Genomic DNA, 23,350 nt, shown 5'->3' with positions numbered 1-23,350 from the left:
TGCCGGGTGTCAGCTGTGAGAATCAGCTGTCACCCGGCCGCGATCTGCCACGCTCTCCCCTGTGAGCGCGCTGATCGCGTATGACATACTATTCCGTCCAGGGTCATAGGGGCCCAGGGCACCTGGACGGAATAGTACGTCCAAGGTCATAAAGGGTTGAAAGAGTAAGGATGCGTGTCCACAAACCAGAAGTTGCAGCTCTTTAGTCGTAGTGTATGTTTGCTGCATCCAAGGCGCTGCCTTCTATTGAATGGAGGTGATCCCGCATGTGTTCGCTGAACCAGGCAGATTTACAGCATTAAATACATTCTGTTGGTGAAATTTCTTATGCGGAAGTAGCGACTGGATAGACGCGCCGCATGTCCGTGTCCACGGGTGAGTATGGACGCATAATGGACATGGGATTTCTAGAATTCCCATCCACTGTGCTGTAACATCCGGCCACTGAGAGATTGACGTTGCATAAAGACGCGGCATCAAACCCGCAGCAGTTCCTGATTGTGGGCACTTACCAGAACACTTGTTTTTTAATGATTTATTACATAAATCTGTACTACACATGAAAATAAGCAATTTTGTAATATATGTTATGAGATAAATTGGCTTCTTTTGCCTCCATTTTTGGGACAAAACGCACCGTGTGCACATACCCTTACTCTTTAAGGCAGAGTATCTCTGATAACTCTTCTGCCACGATGAGTAATCTGTCACCTTTCCACTCAGATATAAACGGTGAATCTGAAGAGCAGCTTCTCCATGATGCCCGAAATGGAAACCTAGATGGAGTCCGAACCCTTCTAGCAAGCTACAAAAAAGGACACGTTACCGTTAACCTGGATTGCAAAGGTAATAAAGAAGGCGGCTCTAATAGATTGTTTTATGTTGTCATCAATCTTCCTAAGAAACAGCTGTGTATGTAATAGTGATGAGCGCAAATGCTCGTTACTGGCGTTTTCCTCTGGGGCTGGAGTATGCGCTGAGTATCGTGGGTGCTCGGGTAGCAACACTCACAGCGGTTAGCCACAGAACATGCAGGCATTGCCTGACAAACCTTATTACAGGATAATGTGATATATTCTACTATGAGCAGCAGAACATGTTTCATCCTGTGTATGTGACGCATTGCATATTATCCATTGACTGTAGAATATCACATGTAATAGTCACATGTCATCCTGTAGTCAGTATATCGTATACCAGTCACATATCTGCATACTGTAGGTAATATACTGTGTACACAGACATCAGATGGTATATACAGGCTAATGTGACTGGTGTGACGTCTGATATTCTGTACTCATAGTATAATATATACTGTACATAACATAGACATGGTATATATTGTTATCCTGTATATGATGTCTGTAGTCACAGTATATCCTATACTAATCTGTATACTTTATGTATTATGTAGTATACTATATGCACAAACATCTGATGTCATACACAGGTTAATATGTGACTGGTATAATATCCTATGCCCATAGTCATAGTGTAATATATACAATCACATATTATCCTGATGCCTGTAAGCTTAGTATTCCATATTAGGCTGTGTGCCCACTTATGCATTTTTTAAGCATTTTTTAAGCGTTTATCGGGATCAAACAGCTTCAAAAATGCTTAAAATAAGCATCCCATTCATGTCAGGCTGTGTGCACACGCTGCGGATTTTGCTGCGGTTCCGCAGCGGTTTTGGCCGCTGAGGACCCGCAGCAGTCTTTGCTGCGGTGTACAGTACCATGATTCCCTATGGGAATCAAAAACCGCAATGCAGACGGTGCGGAATTTTCCACGCGGATTATCTGCGCTTTTCAATCCGCAGAAAGAATTGACATGTCAATTCTTTCTGCGGATTCTCCTGCGGTTTGCCATCTCCTCTATTGAGGAGATGAAAAACCGCAGGGCAAAACCGCAGAGCAATCCGCAGGTAAAACCGCAGGTATTTTGACCTGCGGTTTCACCTGCGGATTCTACAAAATCCGCGCGGTTGAATCCGCACCGAATCCGCAGCGTGTGCACACAGCCTTAATGCATTTTGGCCTTCTTGTGCCAATGGATGTGTTTTTTTCCCGCATAGGAAACACTTTGCGGTAAAAAACCAGCATGCTCATTAATTTTGCGGAAAAGTCCACGTTTTTAGCTATTTCCTGAGTCCAGAAGACGTGCGGAAAAAAACGCATAAAAAACGCGCGTTTTTTGAGCGGAAATAAAATGCGCGTTTTCTGGGAAGGAGTCCGTTTCTGAAGGAGAAATTTTCTGCATACGTGGGCACATAGCCTTAGTCATATGTTATCCTGTATGCTGTAAGCTGTGTGATGGTGACGTATCCACTACACCGCATCTAGGGACAACGCTGATAATCTGTAATCATTAAGAAATTCTGTGCTCGTAATTGCATTAATGTATTTCTGTAAAAAATAATAAAGAAAATGGCAAATGGCAAAAATAATGAAAATCGAGTTTAATCTTTTTTTTTTTTTTTTTTTCGAAATTTGAGATTTTAATTTTAGGCACAATAGCCCAGCCCTAGGTTAAAGCTATATGTTGAACTCAATGGACTTGTGTTTTCTTTTAACCTATAAACCGCTGACGCTCCATTTTTCACATGAGGTGGCTTAATTCAACGTTCAGTTTGCAGCTTCAGGACAATGGTAGGATTACATTGAGAGATGGACGGTTCTCTGACATTAACATCGCTTTATTGCCTTTCTATGAAACATGCCTTGTTAACACACATAGCCCTGAGTTGGGCTTTTGCAGGAGACAACCTTTTTAAAGGGTGCTCTGGTTTACAGCTAATGTCCAAATGCCTGATTTGGGAGAAAAATGATAAACTTCCGGCCCCTCCAGCCAGTGTCTCCTCTCTGTGGCTCCCGCCGGGTTTTCATTATGGCTGCAGCAGTGATGTAATGATTGTTTTGTACTATGCCATTACTCCACACTGCTGCCAGTATCCCCCCTGGTCTCCTTGTTCACATTTCCTGTGGGGATCCTATGACCGCTGCAGCCAGTCAATGGTCACATTGTAGATACATTGCTCATCCTGTACTGTTGCATTGGTGTGTCTAGATATCCTACTCATTATGGTGTAAATAAATCTCTTGTTTCTAGGTAAAAGTAAGTCTAATATGGGATGGACGCCTCTTCATCTTGCCTGTTATTTTGGACACAGGGACGTGGTGGAAGAGTTATTAAAGGTTAGCCTAAATATTTCCAGTAAAATATATATTATGACATGAGCTTTATGGGGAAACCAACCCAGCAATTTTTCAAAATAACCAGCTAGGTTTAACACTCCTAATAAAAGACCTATATTTAACAGCAATGACGTATACTACCAGGTTTGCTGGGGCAATATTATCGAGCCTCATGCATAAATATTGTGAAGCAAAAATCATTTTATTTTGCCAGTGTAGGAACCTAAAAGCTGTGATCTGATAAGTTTCTATGAGCTGCATTGACTGTTTCCAGTTAAATAGTTTCTCTGTCAAGAAACTAATTAATCCACTTATACAGGTATGTAGGGACTTCTAAAAATCATGCTTGTAGTAAAGACTTTAGTGATTTGGTTGCTAGAAAAAATATTGGCGTTATTTTGGATGGAAATTCATAGATGCTACATTGCACCCTTGGTGTGGCAAGGGCTCAGTCCACCGTAAAAAACCCCCTCAGTTTGCAAACTGAGCACTTCGTCATGCTTTGATTTGCCAGCGCTCAAGCCTGAATTCGATCATCCGCTTTGCACCTCGACGGTGGCGCTGCTGGGGGGGGGGCCCTCTCGACGGTGGCGCTGCTGGGGGGGGGGGGGGGGCCCTCTCGACGGTGGCGCTGCTGGGGGGGGGGGGGGCCCTCTCGACGGTGGCGCTGCTGGGGGGGGGGGGGGCCCTCTCGACGGTGGCGCTGCTGGGGGGGGGGGCCCTCTCGACGGTGGCGCTGCTGGGGGGGGGGCCCTCTCGACGGTGGCGCTGCTGGGGGGGGGGCCCTCTTGGCGGCGCTGCTGGGGGGGGCCCTCTCGACGGCGGTGCCCCTCTCGACGACGGCGCTGCGGGGGGGCCCTCGATGGCGGCGCTGCGGGGGGGGGGGGCGCCTCTCCGGACTTGGTGTCAGTGTACACTGTCATTATTGGCTCCTGTCTGCAGTGTAAAGCTGTGGTCACACGACACGAAGTTCTCCAACCGAGAAAATCAACTCAATTATTCTGATACTCTGATCAGATTCTCTCAGAAGTGAAGAGAAAAAAAATTGCTCTATTCAGTCTATTTGTGAAAATTGGACTGCATTCGGATGTCATCTGCGTACGGTCCAATGTTTTTCACAGACCCATAAACTTGAATCGGTGAGTGCCATCCAATTATCGGAGGCAAATCGTGCACGCTGCAATTTTCTTTTCTTTTTTTTTTTTTTTGCCTCTGACCAGTTGGTCAGAAGAGATAAATTGTACTGCCTCATTGAATAACATGGGGATTAGTGCTATCTGTCAAAATGGATATCACTCGTCCAAGTAATATGGTCTTCTGCATGAGCCCTAATATGGAGTGGCTGCTTTAGATAGGAGCCAGCAATGAGCGCGCACACTGACATTGCAGGAGCCCAGCCTTGCACTGCTCACACATTGTCGGTGTGCGCTCTCACCACTGGCCCCTGTTTGTGTCTGCTGATTGGTACTGTACTGCAGATGGGGATCAGCTAATACTGGGATGTATTATTGAGTAATGGAGCAGCAGGGGATAGGTAGGGGTAGTATGCCGTACTTTATATTTTTACAATAAACCAAAACACCAAAGGGGATAACAATTCAGAACACAGCAAGTAAATTGTATATCGAGATCACAGTAAGTCAAGAGACCAAGTGGTATATCTGCTGGCTGACAAAGGACAAATAAAGGGCAACTGGACAGTCGGAAAATTAATCAACAAAACATGCAAAAACCAAAACCGACCATGAGTCCACACTGATGACAAAATGTATTAGTATTACAGGAGATTAATAATTAAAAAAGAATCAATGTACAGAGTAAAAAGATTAAAAGGCACTACTATCCAGAATATGAAATCACATTACAACGATGTACTGTGTTCCTGTTACCATGGACGCCTAGGCAGCGTCAGATAACCTTGTATGCCGTATATTTGTTTTCTGTCATGCACGGTTGAGCTTGTGCCCGATAATTGTGCTTATACTATGCTCTGCTTATTTCTGGCCATGCGCATTAATACACTAAGTCTACATTCTCTGGTTGGCACCATGACATTCATTAATACGCCCATTTTAATCCCATTGGTTGGAGCATTACATCTTTCACTTTCATTGGCTCCTAGCTATATTTATACCGGTCACCCTCCTATTGGCACCCCCCCCGATGAAGGCAGCATGCCGAAAACACGCGTTGGGGAGGGCGCATATCCAGGTGACCAGGAGCATATCACTTTATTTATTGTACTTTGGACACTCACAATTATAACATCTTTTACTTTCACTTTATGTTCTTTTGCTCTGGTGTAGATGTGCATGTTACACACTTACTGACACCTACTGGTGTCTTTTGTTCAAATGTACAGGCTGTATACTTAATGACACCTACTGGTGTCTTTTACACTCGCACTTTACTTTTTTCACATTGTTAGTGATTACACTGCAATTTGTGCTTACACATGCACATTTTAATTATTTTTTTTATTTGTTTACACTATGTGTGCAATCTGTATGTGTTTTTTGTCATATATTATTGTGACTTTTAGATTTTTTTTCAACACATCGTTGTACTGTGATTGTATATTCTGGATAGTAGTGCCCTTTAATCTTTTTACTCTGTACGTTGATTCTTTTTTTGTTACGGTATTAATCTCCTGTAACACTAATAAATTTTGTCATCAGCATGGACTCCTGGTCGGTTTTGGTTTTTGCTTGTTTTGTTTATATTTTTACATCATACTTAACCTCTTTTTAAAATGGGGAACCTGTTTAATATTTGGGGGGAGTCGGAGTCTTGATGGCAGGACAAATAGAAAGTCCACTTAAGTTTTGTTTAGCTCTTTATTAGTTTATTTCGCATGAAATAGAAAAAAGTTTATAAAGAAAATGAGTGACCATATCCCTTTCCCCTTGGGTTGCCCACAAATGCTCTTTTTAGTTTAAAAGGACATGGGTGAGAATTAATTTCTTATTTCTCAAACCACTTCCTGCTTAAAAGAAATCTGCAGAGAATCATAGAATCATAGAATCGTAGAGTTGGAAGGGACCTCCTGGGCCATCTGGTCCAACCCCCTGCTCAAATCAGGATTCGCTAAATCATCCCAGTCAGATGTCTGTCCAGTCTCTGTTTGAAGACTTCCATTGAAGGAGAACTCACCACTTCTCGTGGCAGCCTGTTCCACTCATTGATCACTCTAACTGTCAAAAAGTTTTTTCTAATATCTAATCTGTGTCTCCTCCCATTCAGTTTCATCCCATTGCTTCTAGTCTTTCCTTGTGCAAATGAGAATAAAGTTGATCCTTCTACAATGTGACAGCCCTTTAGATATTTGTAGACAGCTATTAAGTCTCCTCTCAGTCTTCTCTTTTGCAAACTAAACTTTCCCAAATCCTGCAACCTTTCCTCATAAGACAGGGTTTGCAGACCGGTCACCATTCTGGTCGCTCTTTTCTGAACTTGCTCCAGTTTGTTGATGTCTTTTTTAAAATGTGGTGCCCAAAACTGGACACAATATTCCAGATGAGGTCTGACCAAAGAGGAGTAGAGGGAAATAATGACTTCACGTGATCTAGACTGTATGCTTCTGTTAATACATCCAAGAATTGCTTTTCCTTTTTTTGCTGCTGCATCACACTGTTGACTCATATTCAGTCTGTGATCTATTGGTATACCCAAGTCTTTTTCACATGTGCTGTCACTTAGCCCTATTCCTCCTATTCTATATATGCTTTTTTCATTTTTATTGCCCAGATGTAGTACTTTGCATTTCTCCCTGTTAAAAACCATTCTGTTAGTTGCTGCCCACTTCTCCAGTTTATTTAAATCTTTTTGAATCCTCTCTCTCTCTTCTCTAGTATTAGCTATCCCTCCTAGCTTTGTGTCATCAGCAAATTTAATCAGTTTAACCTCAATTCCTTCATCTAAATCATTGATAAAGATGTTGAACAATACAGGGCCCAGGACAGAGCCCTGTGGTACCCCACTTGAGACATTCTTCCAACTGGATGTGCAGCCACTTTGGGGATAAAAACACTGGCTTTAATAGCTTCTCTCCTCTGGATTTTGCTGCACATTTACCCCTTGCATTTAAAAAGTGAAATCAGATTTTTAATTTGTAGCGTTTGTCAATTTACACCAGAGATTTCTCTGCAGCATGTATATAAAATTTTGTGAAATCTCCTCATGCACAATACTGGTACTGTAATACATTGTATAAATCTGCAGTGAAAAATCATGAGTAGTTAGAGATAAATATAAAGTTTCAGGATTTCCTTGTCCAGGCATATAGAGAAGTAATAGTAGTGCTTACACAATGACACGTATATACTACACCCATATAATCTCTCAGGCAGACATGCAGGCACTCTGGGTGGCTCTGCCATCACAAATATGTGTATTTTAAAGCAATTGATACTAAATGAAGCTTGAAGAGTGGGTTTTTTTTTTAATTATAAATCTGCATTTGGCCATCCTTCCTTTTCTCATTTTAGAAGTCAGTCTATATGATGATCTGGGAGCAGAGCTTACTAGCAAACAATATGGAGAGTGTTCAAACAGACATGCCCACCGGAGGATTTGCCAGTTTTCCAGTGGACCAGTCTGAGCTTGCTCCTGACCAAGCCACTAATTGGCGAAACCCCTGCATAGTGCTTGGTTATTACTACCCTAAGTTATGAAGAGATGTAAAGTAGAAAGGAGCAGTTCTTTTACACCACCAATCGCTGTGGCTGTGTGGAGCAATGAATGGAATTTGGCGTTCTAAGTTTTTCTTGGTCTAAGTGCAGACAATCGTGTGTACTTTCATCCTAGAGAATTGAGTCTATTATGCAAATCACACCCCCATCAGAGTTTGATCAGAGTACGAGTATAAATGCACCTATAGTAAAAAAAAAATCAATACACCGCACCCAGAAAAAATCCAATAAAGCCACAATTTAAAAATGCCAAATATACTTTATTAGACAAAACAATCAATAGATAAAAACATAGAAATGTGTATATATATGATACTAGAATAAACCAATGAACACCACAAAAATAACCAACGGTGGGAAACCTGGATACAGTATAACTGTATATAATAATAATAATAATAATCTTTATATAGCGCCAACATATTCCGCAGCGCTTTAGAGTTTAACAGTTCCAAACATAAGTCATAAGTAACAACGTTAACAATACAATAAATAAAGCAAAATAAAACGACCCTGCTCGTGAGAGCTTGCAATCTACAATGAGGTAGGGGAGATACAGAGTACAGGTGTGTATTTACAGTGATGGTCCAGCCATCTTGAGGGAGTGAGGGATGGATGGAGATAGTGAATGGGCTACACACGCACACTTACACATAGAATGTCTGTGATTAGTGAACGTAATAGGCCGCTCTGAACAAATGTGTTTTGAGGGAGCGCCTGAAACTATGCAAATTGTGGATAGTCCTAATTTCTTGGGGTAGAGCATTCCAGAGGATTGGCGCAGCGCGGGAGAAGTCTTGGAGTCGGGAGTGGGAGGTACGGATTAGTGCAGAGGTTAGTCGAAAGTCGTTTGCAGAACGCAGCAGTCGTATATATATATTTGACTCAAAAACAATTACATATCAGTATCTCCATAACGTGATATCCTAGTAGGGCCATGTCACAATGGATGTGCTAATGGGGTAATATTTGACAACGAAATATATTGGTGGTATACAGTAATAGATATGTACAGCTTAATATCCTCAGATGTCAATACAAGTAAATGGCACAGTCCCACACCCACAAAGAGAGAGTTATATATATTACCTGAAAGGGTCAAATTAATCCAGGCACCCACCACACCCAATGCGCGTTTTGCATTGAAATGCTTTATCCATTTACTTGTAATCGTCTTTGAGTCAAATATATATTTTTATTCACACACTATTCTGCTGCGGGTGTGGGGCTGAGCCATTTATTTATATTGACATCTGAGGATATTAAGCTGTATATATCTATTACTCTATACCACCAATATATTTCGTTGTCAAATATTACTCCATTAGCACATCCAGTGTGACATGGCCCTACTAGGATATTTCCTTATGGAGATACTGATATGTAGATGTTTTGAGTCAAATATATATATACAGTTATACTCTATCCAGGTCACCACCGTTGGTTCTTTTTGTGGTAGTCAATGTTTTATTCTAGTATCATATATATACATTTATTTGTTTATCTATTGATTGTTTTGTCTAATAAAGTATATTTGGCATTTTTAAATTGTGGCTTTATTGGATTTTTTTCTGGGTGCTGCAGGGTATGAGTATAGTTTCATCTGATTCCCTCGGATGAGGTGAAAATGGAGAAAAAATGTCTCCCCTCCATTCTGTCAGTCTTTGATGGCCTCTGAGTGCAATCCGATTTCGAGTGGAGTCCGATGGTTTCCACGCACTCATTGACTTGCATTGTTGAGTATGATCCGAATATCAGACCAAACTCTGGTATGCAGCAATTTTTTTTTTCCTCTGCGTGGTCCATGGAAAAAGCGCTTGACATGTGTACAACGCCATAGCATAACATTGACCAATGTTTTGTTGGACCTCATTCTGACCAAAAATATGGACACGTGCACAAACCTTCATAAGTATTTGAGGAATTTAATCATCATTTGTTTTCCTTTCATGTAAAAAAAAAAATAACCAATTTATCAAGTGTTTGTGACTCTCCTCCTTATTCTTTACAGGCAGGAGCTGACGTCAATGTTTTGAATGACATGGGGGACACACCTTTACACCGAGCCGCCTTCACTGGACGTAAGGTGAAAAGCATGCTTTGTTTCTATACCTCACATTATTACGACAGGTGAAGGGTCATGCTAATGCGGGAAATGATGGTTTTACTGCAGCAGCCAGAATCTATGAATTTGGATTCAGACATTGCATTGTTGTCTGCTGCTGTTTAAAGGGAACTTTACAGCACTCTGGTTTCCCTACAACATTGGAAAGCCCTATAAACTCAATAAGGATATAAAGGAAGCCTTCAAGAGGGTCTCACATGGCTATGCCATTTCAGGCTTTTTGGTGACTGGTTACATGACTTGAATCCCTCCAATGGGAAGGATAGTGGCCCCATAGCCCCTATTCATCAAGTATGTGCATGGCCATTCATCACATGTTTATAAGTATCCACTTTAGTGTTCTTAAGAGGGGACCTCCCACATTCATTGTTTGAAAGCCGATGTTCAAATATTAGCTTAATCCCTTCCAGACATTGGTGGCACCTACCACTATTGTCAGCAGCCATAGCTAGCTCTGATCTGACAAGCGACACTTGTTATGAACGTTACATAGGTTGAAAAAAGACCTCGGTCCATCAAGTTTAACGAACAGTTGTATTTCCTAAAAATAAAGTAAAACTGATTTTAAATATATATAAAAAGTGTTACAAAAAGTATAAAAGTTTAAAACTGTCCCATTTTCCCAAATAAAAAAAATAAACAATTTTAGTATCATGTGCATAGAAGTTTGAGTTGTCAAAATGTAAAATTAAACCATACATTAAACTAAGGGACTAAAAAATGAGTAGGCAAGAATAACCATTGCAAAATGTTGTTCATACCCACAAATGAGACCCATCCCCCCCCATCCATGACCAGCCAAACATCCCATACTCGTGGAAAAAAAACAACAAACACCAAATGCATTATCATGTCAGCTGTTTCACATACTGATTGGTGGAAAAAGGGGTCGGTGGCTCCTCCACCAATTCATTCACCGCAAATTTGGCAACAGTGACAGTGGGTGGTTGTGCTGGGGAGGACAGGTGCGGCCCTCTGGAACAGCCAGGTCTGCAGGCCGCACTTTGCTCAGGTGTGCTTAAAGGCCCCGTCACACACAGCGATCTCGCTAGCGAGATCGCTGATTTTGTGACGCCACAGCGATCTCGCCAGCGAGATCGCTATGTGTGACGGTGATCAGCGACCGACCCCCCCCCCCCCCCTTGCTGGGTATCGCTGATCGTGCTCGATAGGCCTGGGCTGTTTTTCGATCGCTGGTCTCCCGCTGGCCAGCACGCATCGCTGCGTGTGGCAGCGAGAGATCAGCGACGCTGGTTTCTAATGTAAACATCGGGTATCCAGGAGTCACGCGGCTCTTGGATACCCGATGTTTACATTAGAAACCAGCGTCGCTGGTCCTGATCGCTGGAGGGGCTGTCTAACGATGTCCCAGCGATCCCATCATGTCGGTTCGTTGGTGGGATCGCTGGGACATCGTTATGTGTAACGGGGCCTTTAGACTGTTCAAATGTCTATTGTCTTAAAACTATCTTCAATATCAGGTGTCAAAGGACATAGTCTGTGGATGGTTTTACAAACTGCTTTTTATTTGAGTTTTTTACTTATTGGAAATCAACTGAAAAATATTGAGATATTCTAAATACATTTTGTACCTGTTAAAGGGAATCTGTCGCCCCTTTTTTGAGATATCATATAATATAATTCAATTGTGTGTCATATAAGGATTCTCTTAGTACTTTTGCTTCCCCCTGACCCCGCACCTTTCATGCATAAATACCTTTTTCCAGGACGTCCACCTGACAGCACCATGGAGGACGTCTCCCCCCCTCCTCCTTACAGGGACAGGAAAAGCACACGAGAAGTTAAAAGGTCATGTCCCACCCCCTCTCCCTCAGTGTTTTTCCTGTCCCTGCACGGAGGGACACAGGAGAGACTGCTGTGAACTTACCGGAGGGGATCAGGGGATCGTGCGGCCAGTCCAATCCTTCCCCTGTCAAGAGGTCCCGGGGCCGAAACTCCCCGAGGGGGAGTCCCTCTGCTCCAAAGGCCAGGAGCAGGACGACACTCCTGGAGGGAGCCGTTCCTCCCTGTGGGAGGCTCTCTGCTCCAGGATACACCGCCATAGCAGGCGAAGGTCGGCTCCCCGTAGGCGGCTGGCCGGGCGGGCACCGACAGAGAAACAGCGCGGTCGGCGCAGGCTGCGGCTCCAGCAGTCCGCCATAGCAGGCGGAGGTCGGCTCCCCGCAGGCGGCTGGCCAAGCGGGCACCGGCGGCAGATCAGCGCGGTCGTACGCAGGCGCAGCCCGGGCAGGAAGTGGAAGGAGACGGCCTATCGGGAGAGTTCCGCGTCATGTCCGGTGACGTCGCACGCCGGGTTTGAATTCCAGCGCGCGCTCCAGAGGCCCACATCGCTCTGGAAGCACAGATCGCGCAGGATGGAAGAAAACGCTTCGGCAGGTGGAGGGGTACGTGCACCCGGTGCAGACCACCCTCCCCACACCCATTTCTGTAGCCTGGGACTGAGACGGTTACCCCATCTTGTATTACTAGGATAAGGGAACCCCAGCAGAATCCCCCTCTGGGGTGAAGGACCCGGCTAAAGCCACCTCCAAGTCGGTCCGATATCCCGTATGCAGGGTGAAGCTGCCAGACACCTATAACAAGACCGTATGCGGGCCCTGTAACTCTAGGGTCATACGCGAGGAACAACCATCTCTCCTTTCCGAGATGAGATAATTGATAAGGGAGGAAGTCCAGGCCGCTAGAGCCAGCCTCGCATGACGTCAGTCCCCCAGCTCAGGGCCGAGCCACAAGCGCCCAAGGTGGGAAGCAGATCCAGTTTCGGAAGCAAGCCGTAGCGAGGAGTCCGACTTCCGTGATTCAGATCAGGAGGAAGAAGGCGAGATCCCGGGGGATAGACAGGACCAGGGCAGGAAGTACCTGTTCAGACTGGAGGACACGGACGAGTTGGTCCAGGCAGTCAGAAATACTATGCCAATGGAGGAAATCCCTAAACCGCAGTCCAGACAGGACTTAATGATTGGAGGACTGGTGGCTCGGAGACAGGTCGTGTTCCCCGTAAGTGAGCACATCAAGACGATGGTCCAGAAGGAGTGGAAAGAGGCAGAACGTCGGTTGATGCTCTCCCGAGACTTTAAGAATAGACTGCCTTTTGATCCCGAGGAAACACGGGCATGGGACAAAGTCCCTAAAATAGATGTTCCAGTAGCCAAGGTTACCAAGAAGACGGCCATCCCATTTGAGGACTCGTCAAGTCTCCGAGACCTGATGGATAGGAAGGCGGACGTCTTGTTAAAAAGAACATGGGAGATGTCGGTGGCTCTTATTAGGGCCAACATAGCAGCCACCACGGTGGCCAGGTCTATGTTTTTGTGGATGGGGCAGTTGAAGGACCACCTAACCAACAAGACCCCTAGATCAGACATCCTAGCATCACTTCCCCTTATGAAATCGGCCACGGCGTTCCTATCGGATACGCCGGCGGAGTCAGTGAGGTTTGCAGCCAGAAACAGCTCCCTCTCTAATGCAGCCCGAAGAGCAGTCTGGCTTAAATCCTGGTCGGGAGATAACACCTCTAAAACAAAGCTATGCGCTATCCCCTTCTCGGGCCTGAGGGTATTTGTTCCAGCCCTAGATAACATTCTAGAGCAAGTGTCCGATAAAAATAAAGGGTTCCCAGAGGAAAAACCCAAGCGGCCCCAGTCTTTTCGGAGAGGCTCCTTCTCTAGGCGACAGACGGACTTCAGGGGTCAGGCTAGGTCCAATAAAGGCTCCTATAGGAGCTCCTACAGCCAAGGTGGGAGGAACAAGGGTTCCCTGTTCACATCAACATCCAGATCTTGGAGGCAATGACGCCATAGGTATTGGGGGGAGACTGCGCCACTTCGCAGCAAACTGGTCCCGAATCACCCACAATCAGTGGGTCCTCAGAACCATCGCGGAGGGCTACAGTATAGAGCTCTACTCTCCTCCCCCCGACAGATATGTTGCCCGCACCGTTGTCCTGGCGGACTCCGCAATGTGGACGGATGTTCAGGACATGGTCAACTCAAGTTATAGTACCAGTTCCCCCGACGGAAAGAGGAAGAGGGCATTACTCTTCCCTGTTCTCGATCGCAAAACCATCCGGCGAGGCTCGTACCATCATAAACCTGAAACCACTAAATGCCTTGGTCAGGTACAAGAGATTCCGGATGGAATCAATCCGATCCGCAATACTACTAATAGACAGGGACGCAGTTATGTGCACCCTAGACCTAAAGATGGCATAGTATCAGGTCCCTATCCATCCCTCATCCCAGAGGCTACTAAGGTTTGCGGACGGTTTACTAGCCCGGACCTGCCACTTCCAGTTTCAGTGCCTTCCATTTGGGTTAGCTTCAGCTCCCAGAAGCTTTACAAAGCTGGTGGTGGAGATGGTAGCCTACCTGAGGGATCAAGGTATCGTGATCATTCCATATCTAGACGACTTCCTACTGGTGGCAAGGTCAGAAGAAGCGCTCATTCGAGACAGAAACAGAGCAACGACCGTAATGGATTTCCTTGGCTGGGTGATCAATTGGACGAAGTCGGACCTCAGGCCAGAGACAAAGAAAGTATTCCTTGGAGTCCTTCTAGACTCGGCCAGCAGAATATCCCTGCTACCCGAGAGGAAGCCGAAAACTATTCAGGCCAGGGTCGGAGACCTGTTGGAGTGGCAAGGCTCCATAAGAGAGGCAATGGAAGTTTTGGGCCTCATGACGGCCTGCATGCCATGTGTCCGATGGGCGCAGTTCCACTCGAGATCATTACAGAGGGAGATCCTCGCAAAGTGGGACAGAAGGCAGACGTCGCTCGACAAACCCCTATGACTGCCAGAACGGGTGAAAGAGTCCTTACAGTGGTGGACACAGCCCAGAAACCTTCAGGTGGGCGTACTATAGATAACCTCTCCATACGTGATAGTCACCACAGACGCCAGTACGTGAGGATGGGGAGCCCACATAGAAGGGAAGATCTTCCAGGGAAGATGGCCGGTAGACATCAGGACCAGATCCTCCAATTTCAGAGAGCTCTACGCGGTCTGGGAAGCGCTGCGGCGAAACCAGGCGGTACTAAGGAATCGTCACGTTCGCATATTATCCGACAGTGTAACGGCAGTGGCATTCCTGAAGCACCAGGGAGGGCCCAGACATCAACCACTGCAGGCCCTGGCGGGAAGAATATTCGCTTGGGCAGAACGAACAGTCCGATCAGTAACCGCAGTGCACTTAGAAGGTTCCCAGAACGAAGTAGCAGACTACTTGAGCGGACGACAGATCCACCCGACAGAGTGGGAACTGAACGGGGAAATCTTCTACCATATCTGTCAGCGTTGGGGGACCCCCAGTATAGATCTATTCGCACGCTGAAAGAACGCAAAGGTTCCCAGATTCTACTCCTTGAATTCGGCGGACCATCCGGAGGCCGTAGATGCCCTGAGCCAGACTTGGGGAGAACCCCTCTCTTATGCGTTCCCACCACTGACTCTCATACCGGCAGTGCTCAGGAAGATACGCGAGGACCAAGCAAGAGTGATGTTGATCGTCCCATACTGGCCGAGGAGAAGCTGGTTTTCCCTGATAGGAGCCATGGCAGTAGGAAATCCAGTCGAACTACCCCTGTGGAAGGACATCATTCACCAGGGCCCGATCCACCACCCGAACCCAGCAAGACTCCACCTATCGGCTTGGATCCTGAGAGGGACTTTCTGAAGGCAAAGGGGTTGTCGGATCAGGTCATATCCACCCTACAGGCCAGTAGAAAGCCGGTGACATCCGCAATCTATCGAAAGATATGGAAAAGATTCTGTCTGGAGGGTGGCAGGTCCGATCTCGTGGCAGGCACCCCTGACCTCCCTAGCATACTAAACTTTTTGCAGTCAGGGTTTAATAAAGGCCTTAAGCCCAGCACTCTAAAAGTCCAGATTTCGGCCTTGAGTGCCTTCTTCGATTACCAGTTAGCTTCCCATCCCTGGGTAATAAGATTCATAAGAGCCACGCAGCGTCTGCGCCCCACGATTAGGCAGCTCACCCCGCCTTGGGACCTGGGCCTGGTACTAATGTTTCTCTGTACAGACCCCTACGCCCCCAGCAAGAAAATAACAATCTCTTCTCTTACCCGTAATACAGCCTTCCTGGTAGCTATTACTACGGCCAAAAGAATAGGGGAGATCCAGGCCCTGTCCACTAAGGACCCATATCTCCAGATAAGAGACGACTGTATAATCTTAAGACTGGATCCGGCATTTATCCCAAAGGTAGCCTCTTCTAAAAATATAAACCAGGAGATAGTGTTACCATCTTTCTGCGATAATCCCTGTAATAAAAAGGAAGAGTCTTCACTCACTGGATATGAGGCACGCAGTCCTAGACTATCTTAAGGCCACCAATAGTTGGCGCATTGACCCAAATCTGTTCATCCTTTTTGGGGGTAAAAATAAGGGGAAAAAAGCCTCTAAGGTGTCCATCGCACAATGGATTACCTCAGTAATCTCTGACGCCTACCAAGCCGAAGGCGCCAGTCCGCCAAATTCCGTAAAGGCCCACTCTACGAGGGCAGTATCGGCCTCATGGGCCGAACGGGTGGGGGCCTCGGTCGATCAAATCTGTAGAGCAGCAACCTGGGCCAATCTTAATACATTCTGTAAGCACTATAAGCTTGATGTGTTATCTGGTCAACGGACCGCATTTGGGAGAAAAGTTCTCCAGGCGGTAATCTCACCCTGAGGAGGTGCTTTGGTACTCTCCATGGTGCTGTCAAGTGGACGTCCTGGAAGATAGGTATTAGACCTACCGGTAATGATGTTTCCAGGAGTCCATCCTGACAGCACGGGTAGTTCCCTCCCTATTTGTTATCTTATGATTATTTCTTGTCATATGCTGTAATATGATTGTTTCATTAAAGTGTTACTTGCATTATCCACATTGTGGTACTTGTTAAATCACTGAGGGAGAGGGGGTGGGACATGACCTTTTAACCTCTCGTGTGCTTTTCCTGTCCCTGTAAGGAGGAGGGGGACGTCCTCCATGATGCTGTCAGGATGGATTCCTGGAAACCTCATTACCGGTAGGTCTAATACCTATTTTTATATCGGTTCAGATGTATGTAAACTGCCACAGTCCGGTCCGCTGGGCGGGGCTTATTCACCTGCTCCCCCCCTCCCTGTCTTGCTCTACACAAGAAGAAATGCGTAGAGCAAGACAGGGAGGGGGGGGCAGTTGAATAAGCCCCACCCAGCGGACAGGACAGCGGCAGTTTACATACATCTGAACAGATATAAACAAGGTATTTATGCATGAAAGGTGCGGGGTCAGGGGGAAGCAAAAGTACTAAGAGAATCCTTATGTGACACACAATTGAATGATATCATTACGGTATATGATATCTCAAAAAAGGAGTGACAGATTCCCTTTAAGTAATGACCACAAACAATATATCAACAGCAAGGGATATACTGGTAATTTTTATCGCTTCATTGGGGGACACAAGGAACATGGGTGTATGCTGCCATCGCTAGGTGGCAAAAAAGAGTATGCTCCTCCTCAGCAGGGTACACCTACCAACTGGGACAAAGCTCGACAGTTTTATCTTTGTCAGTAGGAGGCAGACCTGTATCAGTTCGCAGATCCGTTCTTTTTCTCCTTAGGTTACCTTATTGTGTTTTATTAATATTTTCCCTTTGTTTTTCAGATTCTTCTCTTTAGGGCAGCAGGGTGTAACTTCTCACCCTGATTTCTCAAAATAAGCGACAGAGAGAAGTGTGTCCACATCGTACTCTCTCTGGTCTGCGAGGCAGGCCCTTACCCCTTGACACTTCAAGCATGTCTCAAGGTGGCTTGTGGTTATCATTCCTTGCCTGTTCCCCACCCCAGCCCTCTCTTCTGAGTGGGCAGGGAGGAAGGCAGTGGTCATTCCTCCGTAACCCTCCGCTCCCCAGGGTTGACAATCTTCTGCACCGTCCGGGATCACTACGGTGCAGGAAGGAGGACTTTTTTTTCGAGTAGCCCCCCTCCTCACCTGGGGGGCTCCTGATGCCGTCCTGGATCTAGAAGATGGAGTCGGGACCTTGTCCAGACAGTAATCTAGAGGGATATAGGAATCTGCAGCTTCTATCTCGGTACCAACATGCATTGTTTTATATGCACCGATGTTCCGACCAAAAATTTACTCCCCATCGTCTTAGACCTCCCTTTCCCCTGTATTTGCCCCCCTCGCACGCACCAGCCAACCAGTGCTTGAGTACTCGTGCGCCCTTTCCTTCCTGTGGGAGTGTTTTTTTTTCTTTTCCTCACAGTGCGGGCTATTCAGTGCGTCTGTTCTAATCCCTGCCACTTCTTTCTCATTTGCTTCCGCTGTATTGCAGCTTCAAAGTGTTGCTACCTGCCAGTCCTGCTTTCTCCACCAACATGAGTACAGCTGGTGATTCCACTTCCAGGACCAGATAGGCTCTGTCCAGGCTGTTTTTTTTTTTTGTTTGAAGCCCCTCTTAGCCCCAAGTCTCTCCATATGCACATACCTATGGAGTGTCGTTCCGGTCTCATATACAATTACTCCTTACGCCTGTGTAAAGAGAAGTCATTCGCAGGTCAGGCCTCGGCTTTGTCTGAATTGCAGCCCTTCCACAATGCAAGCATCACAGGAGCCACTGCCAGGGATGAGAGCATTTCCCTTCCCCCCAGATGGTTTGTTGCTATTTCTCAATAACTGACCTCATCAAGGTATCCATGTCCCTGTTACCAGTCCTTGAACGTTTAATTAACCTTTCAGTTGCCACCAGTGCCGCGATCGTTTCTCAGGACGAGTCACAGGCACCCACCTGCCACCATCAGCATGACAGGTCAAGGATAAGGTCCAAGAAGCGGACACATTCCATTTCCTCGTCCTCCAGCATGACCTTGGTATCCTACTCCTCTCCTGTTGGCGACCCCGGAGTCTTATCTTGCTTCCGAGTAAGAATCGGATCTGTATACTGACCAAACGTCTAAAATTCAGGATATGGTCGATAGTCTCAACTCTGAGGTCAATCAGACCCTCAATATTAAGGACTGGGAGTGTATCCCTCAGGATCACTCTCGTTCAAAAGTCAAAATGCCTTCCCCGGTTGTTTTCCAGCCACAAGGAATTTGAGGTAATCTTTACCAAACAGTGGGAGCACTTGCAAAAGCGCTTCAAGAACAGAAAACAGGCAGACATCTTGTATTCCTTCGGGTCTGAACTTCTCAGGAAATGGTCAACCTTCCCAACCGTGAATCTGTCAGTCTCACGCCTGTCTGCCAACACTCTATCGTTCCCTGATGGTTCCTCTCACAAGGATTCCACTGACAGATCGAAGAATTGGCCAAGTCCGCCTTTGATGCTGCTGTCACCTCTCTGTCCTGCCATCACTTTCACATGGGTAGCCAAGTCTGCTTCTGCCTGGGCAAATCTCCTTCGGCAGGGCATCTTAGCAGAGTCTGTTTCTGCCTGGGCAAAACTGATTCTGCAGGTCATCTTATCAGTGGTCTCACCAGATGAGCTAGCTGACCTTGTGGACCAGATTACCCATCCAGGGACATGTTTTCTAGCTGCGTCTTTTTTGATGCCGCTACATATTTCCTCCTGTGTCTCTAGCAATATTGTAGCCATTCGCAGGATACTCTGGCTCAAGGCATTTAATGTGGATTCGGCAACCAAAAAGTCACCTACCTACCTCCTCTTCCAGGTATCACGACTCTTCAGGTCTAAGCTGGATCAGCTTATCTCGGACACCACCAGTGGTAAGTGTACCTCTCTTCCCCAGCCTAAGCCAAAATGTACATTCACCAGGAGAAGTTCTCGAGTGTTGCCCCTTTCATCATTTCTCCCCCACCACCAGGACCTCCTCCCGGTGATGCCAGTCTCCTTCCCAGTGGTAGAGAAAGAAGGCGCCCTTCAAATCCACCCGGCATTGTGTCCAAAGTGTTGCTCTACCAAGCCTTTATGGTCCCATTCCAATAGCTTCTCTTCTGCATGACGGGAATCGTCTCAGGGTGCGTGGCCATCTTCTTCTTTGTCTTTTGTAGATTACCACAAGCTACAAAACAGAATTTTCTTCTCCATGCAGATATTTCTTCATGCCCTCCAAAGGTCCCAGCCCAAGTCCCCGGTTTCTTTTAGCCCATCGACTAGTCATGCTGTTCGATACCGCTCTTTCAATACTTTCTTTTCCAGAAGAAAAGATCTCTGCTCTCTGCCTTGGGATTCGTTCTTTATGACGCCCATCCCTGCGCCCTCTTTGACTCTGCATGAGAGTTTTAGGTAAGATAATTGCTGCAATGGAAGCCATCCCTTTCGCAGAGTTCCATACCTCCCCCTCCATCTGGCCCTCATGCCAGCCTGGGACAAGAAGATCTTGTCTCTGAATCACCCCATCCTGCTGCCTCTCAGAGTGAGGCAGTCACTGCCATGGTGGAGTCTCTCCCCCCCTCCATTCAGTACATGAAATCATTCCTCCCTCTCTACTGGCAAGTCGTCACAACAGATGCCAGTCTCCTTGGATTGGGAGCTGTCTTAATTCGTCACACAGTCCCGGGTCGGTCGAACTTTTGGGAATCCTCTTTCCCCATCAATCTTCTGGAAATCGGTGACATCTACCGGTCTTCTCCATTGACAGAACCTTCCAGTGGGTCTTCCAGTTTGCATTCAATCTGACAATGCCCCGGCTGTAGAATACATAAACTACCATGACGGGACACACAGCGAGTCCATCATGTTAGCGGTATCATTGATTCTGGTTTGGGCCATGCGGTACATGCCAGCGATATAATCGTTGAACAATCCAGGTGTGGACAATTGGGTTGAAAACTTCCTAAGCCATCAGGGCCTTTCCTCTGGTGAGTGGTCCCACACTCCTCTGTGTTCAGACAGATCTGTTAAAGGTGGGGCAATCTTGATGTCGATCTGATGGCATCTTGGGTTAATCCTATTATCCTAGTGAGCCTGGTATGCAGAGTTAGTCGACCTTCTTGTGTTTGTACCCTGGAGACGCCCAGACTGTCCACACCTACTCCCTCTCGGGTTGCCTTTTTTTTACCAGAAAACGCAGCTCCCATGTCTTTTTTTTTTTTCCCTTCCTTCATCCTGGCATTCTTAGTCTGGTTTAAAGTCTGGTTTGTCCCTTAGTACTCTCAAGGGTCAGGTCTCTGCACTTTCAATTCTATTTCAGTGGATTTTGGCCTCTCGCCCCCAAATCACGACCTTTATTCAGGGTGTTCCTCAGTGCCTCTGTGGATCTGTGGGAGCCTTAATCTAGTTTTAAACGTTCTTTATGGACCCTCTTTTGAAGCCATTCAGGACATCAAGTCTTCCTTTCTCCTGTAAAGGTGTCCTTTTTGGTCACTTGCATCAGTGGGGTCTTGGCATTAGCAGCTCTCGTGCCGTTCACCTTTCCTTCTAGTCCTATGACCAGTTCCTTCATTCCTTCCTAAGGTTTGTCTTCCTGTTCCATATCAGCGAGGATATTGTACGTCCTTCATTCTCTCCGTCCCAGGTCCATCAACTGGAAAGGTCTCTCCTTCAGCTAGACCTAGTCAGAGCCTTGCATCTCTAGCTTTCAAAGACTGCATCCTTCAGATGTTTCTCATTCCCGAGGGTTGTCGTAGGTGACTCCCCACCTCCAAGTCTTATCGACTTCTGGATCTGTTTGGCTATACTGGAGGTTTGAGTTAAGGATAGACCATAACCTCCGGGAGTGAGGGCTCACTCCATCCATGCAGTGGGGGCTTGCCAGGTCGTTCGCCACCAGACCACTGCAACCCAGATTTGCAAAGCCACTACCTGGGTCGTCCCTTCATACATTTGCAAGATTGTGCAGGGTCCATACCTACGCCTCGGCTGATGCTAGCCTAGGTAGAAAGGTGCTGCATGTTGCGGTTGTGCGCCTCTCAACCTGATTTGAGCACGATCTGCTCCCCTCCCTCGGGACTGCTTTACAATATTAAAGTTCTTAAAGGAGAAATGAAATAGAAAAAAAAATGCTCTAGGATGTCCCATGGTTACCTGTGTTCCCTAATGAAGTGATAAAGAAGGATTTTTGGTACTCGCTGTAAAATCATTCTTGAGCCTTCATCGGGGGACACAGCACCCACCCTTGCTTTAGACCTACTGAAAAAATTAAGAGACCACTTTCAAATGTTCCATCTGTCTTTTCTCTTTATAGGTATATTTTTCAGTAAAATGTATATTGTTCTTTTTGTCTATAAACTTCATGTCTCCAAGCAATACATTTTCTATTTTTTTCTGACAAAAAATGGTCAAAATTTTTTTAAAAAAAACAGGTCTTTCAGATCTCAAATAATGCAAAGAAAATAAGTTCATAATCATTTAGAAACAACAATACTAATATTTTAACTCCCAGAAGAGTTCAGAAATCAATATTTTGTGGAATAACCATGATTTTTAAAAACCGCTTTCATGCGTCTTGGCATGCTTTCCACCAGTCTTTCACACTGCTTCTGGCGCAAAAATTTAAGCAGTTCTTTGATGGCTTGTGATTATCCATCATCCGCTTGATTACATTCCAGAGGTTTTCAATGGGTTTCAGGTCTGGAGAATGGGCTGCCCATGACAGGGTTTTCATATGGTGGTCGGGAGTTCCTCGTTTGAGCCTGTATATAGTTAATTGTTGTTTCTCTTACTGCTTTTTCACTAACTGATGAGCTTTGTGCCAGTTGGTGGGTGTACACTGCTGAGGAGGAGCTAACTTTTTTTTTTTTTTTTTTTTTTGCCGTGTCCGCCTCCTAGCGACCCCCAATGAAGGCTCCATTTAAGAGATTTTACAGTGATTACCATGAATCATTACGCCACTTATCAATGTGTCTTAATTTCAGGAACTAGTGATGTTGTTGCTGGAGTCCAATGCAGACACCACAGTGATAAATGGAGAGGGTCAGACCGCTGCCGATGTGGCCCAAGACAAAGAAATTAAAACCATGTTGGAAGGTAATGTTCAGTTTATTTGCTTCATGCTGCTAATGATCTTCACAGAGCTAGTGTGTCAAGGGATGGCAACTGAGTGCTATCCATTATTTTTTTTTTTTCTCTCTTTAAAACCATAAACTTATATTTGCATGTTTTAAACCATGGCTAGAATCAAAATCAGACATTCATTGTTTTGATGCAGACCACTCTGTCCACCTTCCCCAAAAAAAGAACAAAAAAAAAACCCAAAGGGGTTGTGCCACGAACAAAAGTATATTTTAATCAACCAAACTTGAAGTAAAAATAAGCTCAACAATTGGATGTGTTAAAAAAATGTTCCTGTGCTGAGATAATCTTATAAATTTTTTCCCGTGTAATAGCTGTGGCCGAACATGAGAGAACAAGTGGGATAACCC

General features: G+C 45.7%; 1 protein-coding gene across 2 annotated transcripts in view; it reads left to right on the top strand.

The window, feature by feature from the left end:
• The window catches only part of OSBPL1A (oxysterol binding protein like 1A), a 249,901-nt gene that overhangs the window by 42,795 nt on the left and 183,756 nt on the right, over positions 1 to 23,350 (top strand). Inside the window, exons 2-5 of one of the 2 annotated variants that reach the window (XM_073550826.1) lie at positions 724 to 846; positions 3,115 to 3,200; positions 9,903 to 9,977; positions 22,844 to 22,955. In XM_073550826.1, the coding sequence (XP_073406927.1) occupies positions 724 to 846; positions 3,115 to 3,200; positions 9,903 to 9,977; positions 22,844 to 22,955 (396 nt within the window). Of the gene's footprint in view, positions 1 to 723; positions 847 to 3,114; positions 3,201 to 9,902; positions 9,978 to 22,843; positions 22,956 to 23,350 lie in introns of those variants that run through there. The other variant, XM_073550827.1, reaches the window with a different exon arrangement.

This window comes from Dendrobates tinctorius, unplaced genomic scaffold (assembly GCF_039654945.1).
Source record: "Dendrobates tinctorius isolate UK_male_01 unplaced genomic scaffold, ASM3965494v1 ptg000171l, whole genome shotgun sequence".
Classification (NCBI taxonomy): Eukaryota; Metazoa; Chordata; class Amphibia; order Anura; family Dendrobatidae; genus Dendrobates; species Dendrobates tinctorius.
Note: the sequence above shows the minus strand (reverse complement) of the source record. Positions and strands in the feature narration are given on the sequence as shown.